We start from the raw sequence: 14,289 nt of genomic DNA, 5'->3' as shown, positions 1-14,289 counted from the left end.
CAAAACACTGTCTTACCTATATACTGGCTCCAGGAGGGCTGCTTAAAGACCCAAAACATGAACTCACAGCACAGCTTTCCTGTTCCTTCCGGAAGTTATTTTTGGAGGGAATGAGCCCACACATGAAAAGAATTTGGGATACTGCAGGGAAACAGTTTATCTGCCTCCAGCTGGTATCTGCTCTGTGTCTAGGCCCAAAGGATACACCCTGTTACAGACAGCATCTTTCAATTGATGTCAACTGGCAGACCCTTCAAGACTTTTCAAACTACTTTCCCAAGCAAAGATTAACTCTGATTTGATTTAGCATCTGAGCTTACTCACAGAATTCGTCCCAAGGACTTGCAGCTTTGGTTCGCCTGATTCCAGAAGCTTGGCCACCATATGAAGGAAACTTTCCACAAATGGTTTTATGCTTTGAGAATGGCAAGCCATTAGAAGTTGGTCCAGTGCCTCCATGGCAATTAAAACATAACTGAAAATTAATTAGAGAGACACATAAAAATGTATTGCATTTATCGTTAACTCAATTAGTTCACCTTAGGATCTTACCACAAAAAATAGAAAGAAAGAATGGAAGGTGCATATTTCCCATTGCATAAAAACGACACTTGGAGCTATTTTCTACATCCATATTTTCTCTCTTTTTTTCTTTTTTTGGGAGGAGATGGGGTGGTGTAGGAAGGAGGGAAGTATAGAATTCAGTGCTGGCTATTTACCCTTTCTATAAAGTTATAAAAACAGCTTTGGATGTCATAAAGGCCAAAAAATGGTCTGTGATGGATGTTGCTTTTCTTTAACAATTCCTGCCACTTCTTAGACTTAAAATTTCTCACTTAAATATTTGATTTAGCCAAAAGGGCTGAAAATAAAGATAATGCTGTTTTCATATGTCCTCACTGACATTCAAGGGTTTACTTGGCTTACATAGCCAGGTTTTGTCAGCAAGGAGCTGCAGGGGTGGTTTCTGTCAGAAACCAGGAGTTGTCCCCATGACACACACAGCCAGCTCCAAGACTGACCCCCAATTTCCCAAACCTGAGCCCCCCAAGGACGCTCAAAGTGCCCACAGGTAATCAGATCCACGATGCAGAGCATGGAGGACCCCCTGCTGGAGCAGGTGGCTGTGCCTTCAAGGAATCTGCTGCCCACAGAAAGGCCCTGCTGGAACAGGAACAGGCTTCTGGCAGGCCCCATGGAGAGCAGCCCCTGCAGGAGCTCTTCTGGCAGGATCTGTGACACCATGGGGGACCCATGCTGCAGCAGCCTGCTCCTGAAGGACTGCACCCTGAGGAAAGAAGCCATGCCAGAGCAGTTCTTAAAGGACTGCCTACAAGGACAGAGCCAAGGCCAGAGCAGGGTAAGAGTGTGAGGAAGAAGGAGCAGGAGACACAAGATGGTATGAGCTGACCACAGTCCCCTGTCCTAATCTGCACTGCTTGGTGGGGGGTAGAGGCAATAGACCTGGGAGTGAAGTTGAGCTTGGCAAGAAAGATGGCTGGAGGAAAGATGTTTTTAAGCTCTGCTTTAATTTCTCATTATCCTACTCTGTCATTAATTGTCAATAACTAAATCAATCCTCCCCAAGTTAAGTCACTCAGTTCCATCATGGGGAAAAAGAGATCTCCCTGTCCTTATCTCAACCCATGAGCTTTCCATTTTATTTTCTCTTCCATCTGGCTGAGCAGGAGGAGTGGGAGCAGCTGGATGGGCACCTGGCAGTCAGACAAGGGTAACTGACCACAAAGGGACTGTGTCTGTCTTGCTTTCCAGACTTGATCAGAACAAACGTGATGAAATTCCATGACATGTTTGCATCTATTTTTAATGACTTCTCTCCTTACCCATAGCGATGTCTGGCCACATCCCTGGTCAGTCTCTCTGCCAGGTAAGCCCCAATTCGATCCAGCTTCTCTGGGGCAGAAACTGCATAGAAAGTCAGTTTCTCCATGTCAGCTTTAACAAGACCATCCTAGAAACAGAAATACAAAATAAAAAATTAATGAGTTCATAGGAAATATAAAGCTTTCCAAGTGTTCTTCGTTTTTTTCTAGTTAATATTTAAAGGTCAGACCAATCAGAGCCTTACAGATGGAAATAAGCTACTGAAAAAACTCCAAAACTATTGAGCAAAACTGCCATAACCTTAGCTCAAAAATCAGCAACATGAAACAACTAAAATATTTATAAAGGAAATGAAGCAACTAGCTTGCTCTACCCTTTTTTTGTGAGGGAATGAGTATTTTAAGAGAAGGTATGTAGTGAGATATGTGACCAGTTCTAGGACACACTTCTTTCCTAACAGTGCAATGTAATTTTTTCTCTTCCCATCCCCCCACCAAGTATATTCAATGTATAATTTTGATAAAATACACAAACAAGATTGTAGTTTAAACATTTAATATTGTAGTTTAACTGTTTTATTTCTTCTGTGTCAGATCTTGAACAAGGCTGGCCCCCAGGCATCTGAGGGCTAATTGTCAGAACGAGATCAAAGATGAAGATATTAGTTCCAACATAAACCATAACATGGAACTGCTCAGATGAGGTTATAATCATAATTATCAGGTAAACAGAATAAGCCTTTTTGTCTTTTTTTCCCCCCTGGAAGTTCATAAAAGCATTTCTTTTTCAAATAAAATACTTAAAATCTTTTCAGACATTCATTATTGATTAATGAACTTTATCAAGCAAATCTTCTGATACTATAGAGAAGGTGTGCAACTGAAGGGAAACATCATGAACTGGCCTCCACTGACCCTATGAATACTAACCAAAGCAGAGACTAAGAAGCACCAACTCAGAGCAAATGAGTCAGATTTGAACTAAAACACTACAGCTGTAGCATTTCCAGGTGTTTCTACATCTGTATCAAAAACTAGACTAGAACAAAAAAACCTACAGACCCATACTGTTCCATGCATTCAATATATTGTATACACAGAAAAAATTTCCTTTAAAGCCAGTATTATGCACTTACATAATACCTGGCACTGAGTAACATCATCATTGAAAAAAAAGCCAACATACTTTGTAAACATAAACCAAATATTACACAAATATATATACACAAATACTGACTGTGCTGCTTACTTCTACTATAACAAAAGATATAAAAATTTGGTAACACACTTAAAAAAAAGAGCAGCAGAAACATAAGCTCTTAATCAGTCTGAACTGTCAAGTGATTATGCATAGACACATGCATTCCTCCATGGTAAACAGAAGTTATTTATTTTCACAGAGAGTAAGAGTTAGGCTTTAATATAGCTCCAAGACTGTTACAGTGAAATGAAAAAATAAAACTGTAGATGAGTATCTGGAAAAATTAAAAAAAACACACCAGAAAAACCTTTCTGGGTCACAACAGACTACCAGAACTATAAAAATGTTCATAGTCAGTAAGTCAAGAGTTAAAAAATTAAAATCCTGTAGAAAATCAGAAAATGTTCACACCTGCAACCACAAGAAAGCAATTGTTTGTGGTTCTAAAAAGTGATGAAGTTAAGTGCTACCTCTGCAGCAGAATACCTTGCTTAATGAAATCTCTGTTTCTCTGAGCAAAACATACTAATTTTATTCTTCAGTGTGCATCCCTGCTTTGGAAATGGAATTAGACCAGATGATCTCCATGGATCCCTCTCCAGATAAATTATTCTGCTAACCTCTCTTAAAGCTATTAAGCGCTAAAGCAGAATTTATGGTAAAATGCTAAAAGTGAAAAAAAAAAGAAAATTTAAAAAAACTGCTAAAGCACAAGGTATAATCACAGATTTTCAGACACCAATCCTTTGAAATTTTCAAGTCATGACTCACTTTAGGATCTTCAGGAAAGATGTTGTCTACCAGACGCTTGTAGCGAGGTCGCAGCGCAGCACAGCAGCAGCAAACTCCTGCGGAGAGATTTACCCAACGGGATTTAGGATGCACTCCTAGGGACTCATTGGAAGGGACAAGCTGACAAGCATGGAGGAAGAAGATAACACTGAATTCAGCTTGCTATCAGCAAGAAAGCAAAACCAAGGGAACTGAAAGTTCAAGTAAGTCAATAAGCAAAACGACTGACACACTGCAATACATGAGACAATATGCAAGGATCTCGGGTACCAGAAATGCACCTGCCATCCACACTTCAAAACATGCAGAGAAGTCAAGGAATTTTAAAATTGAGTCGTATTAAAACCAAAGCTACTGCATTTGCAGGTTTATCTTCACTCTGAAAGACTGTTTCAAATCACCCAAATGTGCATTATGTGCATTATTCTAAAAAAAAAACCAAAAATGAAATATGTTTTAAAGGCACCCATATAAACCAAAATATACAAAACATGCTTTGCCTTCCTTATCCCTTATCCTTCCTTTTACTGGGCATCAGTGAAATGACAGTCACTTGAAGCAGAGAAATGAGTTTTTTTGATCTCATTACTCTACTACTAATCCATATAATCAGAACAATGCATGTAACTTCAATTTTATTAATTTTAAAAGTCATACTGTCTGCTTTAAAAGGTAACAAACCTGCAGACCATTGTTTGGTCCTTTTTCTAGCACTAAGAACTAGTAGAAGTTTGGAGTTAGGTTAAAACTCAGCATAAAAGAAAAAAAGGTTTCTAGGTATCTGTCCAACTGTTTATCAGGGTTGTTACTCCCTTGTTTTTAATGCAGATTCTCTCTTTCAAGTTGCAACACCTGAAGGATTCAGAGCAGCTAAATACCTTACAAATGTCTTATTAAAGATTTCCACTCACATATTCAAAAAATCTTTTAACACTGCTAAAAACAGTAAAAAAAGGCAAACAATAAAGGGTATCTTGGCAGAAACTTGTGATGATTATAATTCCTCTGCAAAAGCATAAACACTTGCACTTTTTTACTTAAGATATCTCAGTAACCTAAGTAGTTTTTAACCATACTAATCAGAACATATGGGAGGTTCATAACAAAGATTTCACCTGCTGTGCTTAGTTTTAATTACAAGACTCTATGGGAGTCGACATTCTCCCTCAATTACAACTGTTTTCTAATACTATTGTCTCTTGGACAAAAAAATGTATTCTGCTCATACTTTGACAATTCTTGCCACTTATTTAATCCAAACCAATTATTGAATATAGATCTATGATTTTAAAACTGTGCCTTAGCTCCAAGTACTCCCCAATGTACTTGAATTCTGCCCAGATTAGGAATTAAGAGTCCTGTACCACCAGGAACATCAACACTCACTTATTACTTCAATACATAATTATGAAAATAAAAAGCACTCAAGGAATAAACAACTGAAATATTGAGAATTTTTTGTTAAACAGTACTTTGTAATACTGTCAAGTTCTTCATACCACTCCTGCTGATGTCTTACTCATGGAGGTCTAACAAATGTAAAAATCAACATTTACATAAAAGCTGCAGGTATGAAGTAGATAAAATCAAAGTTCTTCAATATGCTGGAAAATGTAGGTATGAAAAGAGGTTAAAATCCTACTTGACTTAAAATAGAATAATTCAGACAGTGCTACAAATACATTCTATTGAGAGCAATGCTGTGCAACCTCTTAGAAGTAAGAAAAATCATAATAATAAAGGAGTACTGTATTAGTGTCTTGTATACCACTCCATACTGGGATGTTCAAGTAAGAGCATCAACATCCACCAAACCTCATGTATTATTGCTAAACATTTCTTGAAGTAAGTATGCAACTCTGCAGCACTCTGGTCCAGCACTCTTTGTACTTGGTTTTCTACCTTATGGTTGACCATTAACTTTGGTCCATGGTAAACAGCATGTTTGATTAGTACTAAATATAACAAAATATTCTAACAAATAACTGTAGCATACAACTACCTAAAACATAACAAGAGCAGGAAAACAATCTGAAATATTGCAAGACAGGCAATTAAAAATACTTTTTAGAATTACTTTCTCCCTCTTTAAGTGACAGAAGAAGAAAATCTTTGCAAAGAACTGCAATTTAAATCTTAAAATGGTGTTTCAAACCTGTGTTAATTACATAAATTTAACATAAAATCTGGATCCAGTTACTTCTTTGAGATTGATAAAAAAGATCAGGTAACAGTACCAACTCATTCTGACAGCCTTACCAGATGGTTTCACTTAATGGAAACATATTATTGCTTTATTGAAATACTGCTCTCCAAATTTATGGAACATAGTGAATTTTGACACCAAAAAAAGCCTAAGGGTAAGTATGCATAAGATTTGAAATTTCGTCCTCATCTTGGGTTTTGGTAGCATCTTTAAATTGCTATGTATTTAATTATGGAACTGTTTATGTAGAAAAAAACCCCATAAACTTGTCAAAAATTTTTTATCATCAAAGTATAAATGTAAATCTATGATGTTATTACCATCAAAAGAACTTCCTACATTAAACAGAACATTCAAGTATCAGAAAGTGAGATTTCATCTGTCAAAGTTCTCAGCCTCCAAGCAGAGCACTGTCAGAAATAAAACTGACAGGCACTCCAAACAACACAGAAATAAATGACAACCTAAATCAAAAACCAGAATAGTTAACAGTCACGACACAGATTTTGTGGGAAAACTACTAATCATTGCTCAGTTATATCATTTTGATATAAGTATGAAAGGTTAAAAAAAATCATAGGAATAGGCTTAAAGAATGCATGAATATTTAAAAACAACAACAACAAAAAAAAAAAGACAACAAAACAAAATTCCCACAAGATCAAGTCAACAAACTACATTAAAAGTAACCCATAAAATTTAGGAACATACATGGACCAAAAGGATGAATCTTGTCAAAGATGGACAGAAGCTGGGCAACTGAAAATGGATTCCCTGCTTCTTGGATACCAATTTAACACAGATAAAAATTTACTTGGATAAATGCATTCATTTGGATAAACACATTCATTTCACATAAACAGACTGCTTTGTAGGTCTATAGAACACAGGTCAGAAAAAAACCTGTTCCATTTTATGCAGGTTTACTGAGGAAAAATCCTATGGCAATTCCTTTATAATGTCAGACAAAATTTACATTTTAATGGCCTCCCCCTTGCACACATCTTTACATCATTTTATGCAAGTAAATATAAAGGTTAAAGCAATATCTACAGAGAATCCTGCACTGTAACATGATAGTTAATGTATAAGGTTTAAAAAATATTGTTTACTTCTCCAGTAGTTAGATTTTTATCAAGTTCAAACATGCACATTCTCTTCTGCTTAAGAAGTCCAATAATCTGCATTTTTCATGTTAGAACTGTACACATTTACCAGCTGCACAGGTACTTCTTTTTACACGTATTTATTCTACACAAGAGCAGTAAGACACAGCCCCGCCATCAGAAAATGGTAATTTCACCTACCCAAACACATACATGGCCTTGGCTCAAAAGCAGAATTATAATCATAGGCTTTTTCTTGCTCAACAGTTGGAACTTGCACATACTGCCTCATCCTGGATGTGAATCCACTCTGGGGGAACTGTCTCCTTGCCCAGAAATGTTCTCTCTCGCACTCGCACAGCTGCGGTTCCTTCCTGCCAGGGCTCTGCAACACTGTAAGCTTATCTGATCAGCTCAGTGACATCTGCATAAAGCCACCAAACACGTGAAAAACCTCAGTATCAAATTCTGTTAACAAGGCCAGGCACAGGAAAAGAGCAAAGAAAAAAAGATTTATTGTTAATGTGTGATTCACACACATTCCTCCAAAGAAACTGCACAGACAGTTTCATTACTTCAACTTGCCTGGAACACACAGTTCATTATTTCTCTGACTAGAAGTAAAAAATCCATATAGTTCCAGGTAAAACTATCCTCAGACAGCTGGCACATATCACTGTAGAGTGATAAATATTTTAGCAAAACCTACTCGCTTGGTCTTCCTGGAGAATGGATACAGAGTAGTGTATTTAAGGCAGACTAGTACTGACCAAAAAGACTTTCTTAAACAGAAAGGTTTACATCTAAGATCAAAGAAACAATCTAAAAATAATGAAATTAACATTATCGCTAATAATACTTCCTAGTTTAGGAAGCAAGGATTACAGAATTTAAATCATTAACATGATTATGATCCAGCTGGTAGAAAATCAATTTTCAGTTAAGCAATTCTGAAGTTACTTTCCAGCTTCCCATTAATTCTCAGCATTTTATTGTTTTACTTCCTACATTACATCCACTTGGGATACACAAATACAGGATTTGCATAGACATTTTTATAAACCCTCAAAATTATAAGTACTGTTTTTAATAAAAACACAGCTAATAATTTCCACTACATAAAAATTCCATTTCTGTTCAACACTTAAAAGATTAGTGCCAATAAAATCAGGGAAAACACTGGGCTGCACAGAAAGTATCCACACACAGTTTACTACAGGAAACCCTATGCTGAAATTAGAAAAATCGCATTACAATAAAGCTGTATTTCAAAATAGTGTGTCTGAATATTTCTGCTGTATTTTACTCATACAAAATTACAGGAAAACAAAAGTTTCATAAAACATAAAAGACTAAGTTTTGCCAGTTGAGTTTAAAACTGCCACATTTTCTTCTATCAAAACCTAGGGAAAAAAAATCATCTGTTTTATCTAATGCTGGAAAAAACTTCTTCCATAGTTTTTTCCAAAACTTCTTCCATAGTTCTGTCATGTTGTCTAATATTATTGTCAACTCTTTACAGAGCATTAATAACCTGAAGCAAGATTTCATGTTCACTCCCTGAATATTTTTATTATGTCCCAAGCTTGGATGTGGTCATCCCCAACTTTATTTGCAATTGTCAAAGCTTTTTTTAAAAAATCATATTCTATCAAAAATGGTGCAATTAACATAGAAGTTTCAATCTACAGAAAATGCATGTTTTGCTAATATCAAGCAACACAGCAATATTAAAATTATATTTGATTGCTCAGTGTACTTAAATATAACTATGTAAAAATTTATTTGACTGTAATACATTAAACTTTCATTTTAGTTATTTTTCTGCATCTGAGATGAGAAATATAAATAAAATAAATTTCTTTCAAATATCCTGATGAAAGTGCATAAAAGAACACTTTAACCATAACCACTTACTATACTGGGTTATTTCTGAACTGTTAACATCAGTTGATGCATTTAATTCAGAACTAAAATGACTTTCAAGGGTACTCTCATTCCACTATAAAAAAAGAGATCAGACATTTTATAACAAGGAAATTATTCCAGCCATATAAGGGAGTTAATTAAAAATATTCTTCAACCTGCTATAAAAAGAGCAAGTGCTGTAAGGACGCAGTGCTCAGCCATTGCAGTGTCCCTGGAATGCACTCCCAGAGGGCACAGTGGGCTCATCATTCAGAGAGGATGAGCCTCTCCTCCCCTCACCCAAAGCCAGCTGACTCCTAAGTGCCTGGTTTCCAGCCTCTCTCCACCAAAATGCACCCAAGAAAACGTCCAACATGCAGATGAAATTTTTGTCTTGAGAACAGGATATTCCTCTGTGATGTGAACTTTTGGCTCCCATGACAGCAAAGCTGCAGTAACACCTAATGGGGAAAATTCCATCCATACCTAGGTTTGACAATTTTGCATTTATTTTTTAAAATATCTTGGTGCTCAGTTTATTTGAAACAAATGAAAACAACAGCCAAAAAAACAGCTTTCTGTTTAAAATTTCCCACAGTAAGCAAAAAAGTTCAAGTTAATTCTGCTGTGATATGACTTCAAGAGTTCTTCTAAACTGGAATCATATAATCATAAAGGTTGGAAAAAGACTTTTAAGATTATGAAATTCAACCATCAACCCAGCACCAACACCACGTTCATCATTAAATCATGTCCTGCAGTGCCATATCCCTGTTTTTTGAACATTTCCAGGGATGGTGACCCTATCACACCCCTGGGCAGCTTTTCACCTTTTCTGTGAAGATTACTTTCTTAATATCCAATCTAAATCTCCCCTGGTGCAACTTGAGGGTATTTCCTCTTGTCCTATCTCTTGCTACATGGGAGCAGAGACCAACCCCCACCTGAGTACAGCCTCCTTTCAGGCAGCTGTAGAGAGTGATAAGGCTCCTCCTGAGCCTCCTTTTCTCCGGGCTGAACACCCCCAGCTCCCTCAGCTGCTCCTCAGCCTTGTGCTCCAGACCCTTCCCCAGCTCTGTTGTTCTCTGAACACACTCCAGCCCCTCAGTGTCTTTCCTGCAGTGAGGGGCCCAGAACTGAGCGCAGGATTTGAGGTGTGGCCTCACCAGTGCTGAATACAGGGGGAGATTCAGTGTCCTGGCCCTGCTGGGGACGCTGTTGCTGATGCAGACCAGGTGCCACTGACCTTCTTGGCACCCTGGGCTCACACTGGCTCATGTTCTGCCACTACTGACCCACACCCCCAGGTCCTTCTCTGACAGCTTTCCAGCCACTCTTCTCCAAACCCACAGCACCGTGTGCTGGAATCAGCATGGAGAGATGCACATTTTGCTATGGTGAAAAGCATGTAAAAATAATTTGAATGTAAACTTTTTATGAAAGCAAGAAATGACAATGCACGTGAAGTTACTAATAAGAAGTAGGGAAAAGCCCAAGCTAGTCAAATAATGCTCACTGCCAAGCTTCTTCATTGAAGTATTCTTTTCAGAGCCAGTAGCAATTAGAACAAATCCCCAGGAAGATATTCTTTTTGGGATAGTGTATTTTGCAGACCTCTAATGCATTAAAATAAAGTTTTCCATTACACCAGGTTCTCCAGCTGCATTCCTAAAGTTCTACCACTGGCAGTGTTTCCATACCATCTCTCCTTTCCCCCACCTTTGCTGGTTTCACAAAGTAACTTTGCTTTACTAGCTCATTTCTGTTCTCCTCAACACAGCCTCTTTCTTTCCTGCTTTGAGATCGTACTGTCACTCTCTATTTTTAATACAGCATTAAAATTACCTAAAACTAATCTGGTTCCAGTGGAAGAAGCTCTATGATATGAGTTTTGCTTCTTAATTCCTGTCCTTACTTATATTCTCACTAAGCTAGCCAATGTCATTTACTTCTCTGACTTCTATCACTGAAGCAATACAAAAAAGAGACTTTAGGAGACAAGAAAGACACATTTACATAAATCTCCTTGACCACTCTTCCTCACAGCCAGCACTGCTAATCTGTTCAGGGGACAAAATGAACAGGCAAAGTCCAACTTCCATTCCTGCCTTCAGTATTTAGTTTGCAGTTGGGAAATGAGTTCTAGGTGATAAATCCAGTGGACAGAAAAAACCAAAGTTTTTGTTTCATTGTACCTTTATTTCTAAACAAATACTGATTTCATTAACAAGGTGTTTCATAAATCAGTAAAAAATGTGATGTAAATAAACTACAGGACTAAAGGAGACAGAGTGTGAAAGAGAGGTTCACAGTGCTTTGTGTGCTCTCTGAAGAACATGAACTGCTTTTGTCCCTCCATCCAGCCAAAGAGCAGAGCATGGAGCAGACTCCTGACACTGACAAAACATCCACTGCGCACATCCAGTAACACACTGAGCCAGCAGGACATTCTTATCTGCTTTAAATTCTGAATAAAAGAAGTAAAGAAGGATAGGCATTATCACAGTGTCCTTGTTCTACTCCTGCTACTTAACCCACCTATCTGCTTGTCCAAATGCCTGGCTCCTCCCAGCATCCATGGGTACCAGAGAATGGAAAATTCCCAGCACAGTGACAATTCTGGCATAGAAGCAGCCTCTGAGCTCCAGACAATTCTGCTCAAAGCCTGCTTTCACTGTGACCCTCAGCTATTCTTTTACCCAGATGAGTCATTTTCAGAATGCTGCATCCTTGAACACTTGCCAGGTGCAGAAGAGAGTTGCAGATGATGGAGAAGAATACTGTAAATATCATGTGTGCTCAAAGGCCAAGTCACCTAACTTGCTTAACACTCCACTGAGAAGAGGGGCTGCAACACCTGCACTTCTACCACTTTGTTCCCTGTCTGTGGCAGGTTAGGGAGAAACACCAAAGACAGAAGACAGAAGAGGCTGGTGCACCTCTGAATTGAGACAGACACTGAAGGAGAGGAAAGACGCTACACAAGGCATGGTTGAAAGGCAACAGGCCAAGCAGCAACACTTAGCCTATCTCCAGGGTGGCCAGAGGTAAGAAGCAGTTCTAGAGGTTTGCCAGAGGAAAATTATTCCAAAAGGGTTACTCTCTGCCTCAGGAGCCTTCAAACCATAATTCAGGTCAGCAGGTTGGCCAACTACTGGTAAAAATACATACACTTGTCTAAAAGGCTCAGTACTTTGGTGACTAAGTCCAGGCTGCAGAATGCCTCCCAGATGCTTGTGCTGGTCAGACCTTTTCTTCTCAGTTCCAGCCCCAGGCAGCACAGCAGACTGCTGGCAGGGACTTTCTTTATGCCTTGCTGCCCAGACCCAGTTACTCATAAAATTTCTAGTCTAGATGTTCCACAATTCCCCTTCCACTGCATTTCCTCATACTACTGGACACAGCAAGGAAAAGAGTTATTTTAACACTTGCTGCTTGCTTCTGTTTTGCCACAGGGACTCATGTGGATTAAGCTACTGCCATTAGAGGAACACCTCCCTTTATACATGAGGATGAGAGGGGAATCAATGGGAAGCTGGACAAAAGCACAGATCTAGGTACAACTCTAGAAATTATAATTAATGGAACCTTTAAGTTCTCAAGCTTAGGGAAGCAGCACATAGAGATTACTTGGCATCTCAAAACACAAACACCATGAACGGTTCTGCTTTTCAGCAGCTGTTTTAATTCCAGGGTCAGCATCCTAAGAGTAACTGGAATAGCTCCTGACACATAGGAAAGTTGCCAAGATGTCAAAAGTTTTATCTTCTTGGTCAACTGAAATCTGCATTACAGGGTAGTGTATTCTGCTTTGGAAGTTGTTGCTTCCCTACATCAAGAAACTGATAGAAAAGCGTCAAACACTCTCTAGTTACAGAATTTCATGAAAATTTTGTCAATACTACACATCTTTATTATTTGAAGAGAGCTATAAGGATGGCACTGATAAACTATCACCTGCCCTACAGACAACAATCCTACCTCAAACCAATGAGAAACTGGTCAGCAAGTGCCCACCAGGGTTTCAAGTCTTCTTTGAAGGAAAGCACCTGAAGCTCTGTGCATTGAAAAACCTGAATGTAAAGCCACATGAAGAATTTTTCTGATGACTCCTACTTTTTCTATTTCCTTAAGATGATGCAGTTTGCTTTCTTAATCCAATCCACAGGGAAGGAATAACAGCTGTAGTTGTAAGAACTCCGAGAATCTTATGCTGCTGCCCATCTTTTTCCTTAGAAAAATGGATGCTCAGAACTGTTGCATCACCTCCTCACTGCAGTAGGTGGGCTGGGAGGATTTAATTCTCCACTCCTGCCCAACGGTGCCTTGCAGTTCACCTGGCCAAACCCCCAGGGCTGAAACAGACCAGGGGAGTAGGTACCACACTGCCACGTGAAAAACAAGGCACGAGAGGTTTTTCTGAGTGAAACATGAATGTATGTCATGATTAAAAGTCCTGATGATGAGGAAACAAAGGTTCCCAGGCCTTCTCTCTGGAACCCTCAAAGCTAATGGAGAAGACAAGCTTAGCTCAGGAAACTAGATTTTAACTAGTTCAACATAAAGCACTGACCTGTTTATAGAATATGTAAGAGAGTGCTGTTCTATAGATGCTTTCTTCTATTAAAACATCCCAAATACCAATATAAGCATGATCAGAGCTTCAAAAACAAGTTTTACCTTCATTTAAGCAAACCCAGCTACAGGCTTCAATAAATTTGCACAGATTTTGAAAAACATTTCCTAATTAAAAGAAAAATGTTCTGTTCACAAGTAGTTCAAAACCACATTACATACATTTTATTTCCTGCATACACACACAATGTACACAGAAAGTAACATAAGAGTGGATGAAAGTGTTTCTGTGAATCTAGAACCATACTGTGATATTTATGCTGAGAAAACAGTGGAGCAATTCTGCTGAGGCACATACACAGAGCTCAAAACATGACAAAGCATCTGTTCCTGTTCAGTAACAAAAGTCTTTAAACTGTATTGACATTAATGAAAAATAAAACACTAAACAAAAATGTTGTAATGTTACTTTGAAAAACAGTCACAGAGGATACTTAGGCTTCAGAATTAAAATTCTTGTTTAAATATCACCAATCTTCAATTAAGTGCTCTGCTTGTGTCTATTCCTAGCTGTTTGACTTTCCCAGAAAGCATTTACAAAATGAGATATTGCCATTTGGACTTGGAAACGCACATGTTTCCATTAAAAGAACATTA

The 14,289-nt window shown here is 38.2% G+C and overlaps 1 protein-coding gene across 9 annotated transcripts in view; it reads right to left on the bottom strand.

Moving 5' to 3' along the window:
• The window catches only part of EFR3A (EFR3 homolog A), a 76,518-nt gene that overhangs the window by 49,244 nt on the left and 12,985 nt on the right, over positions 1-14,289 (bottom strand). For all 9 annotated transcript variants that reach the window (XM_036402639.2, XM_036402674.2, XM_036402629.2 and 6 more), the window contains 3 exons: positions 3,817-3,893; positions 1,845-1,972; positions 325-475 (listed from right to left, as the gene is read on the bottom strand). In XM_036402639.2, the coding sequence (XP_036258532.1) occupies positions 325-475; positions 1,845-1,972; positions 3,817-3,893 (356 nt within the window). The remainder of the gene's footprint in view (positions 1-324; positions 476-1,844; positions 1,973-3,816; positions 3,894-14,289) is intronic.

This window comes from Molothrus ater, chromosome 1 (genome assembly GCF_012460135.2).
Source record: "Molothrus ater isolate BHLD 08-10-18 breed brown headed cowbird chromosome 1, BPBGC_Mater_1.1, whole genome shotgun sequence".
Lineage (NCBI taxonomy): Eukaryota > Metazoa > Chordata > Aves > Passeriformes > Icteridae > Molothrus > Molothrus ater.
The sequence above is the reverse complement of the archived record's forward strand: the minus strand, read 5'-3'. Positions and strand labels throughout refer to the sequence as shown.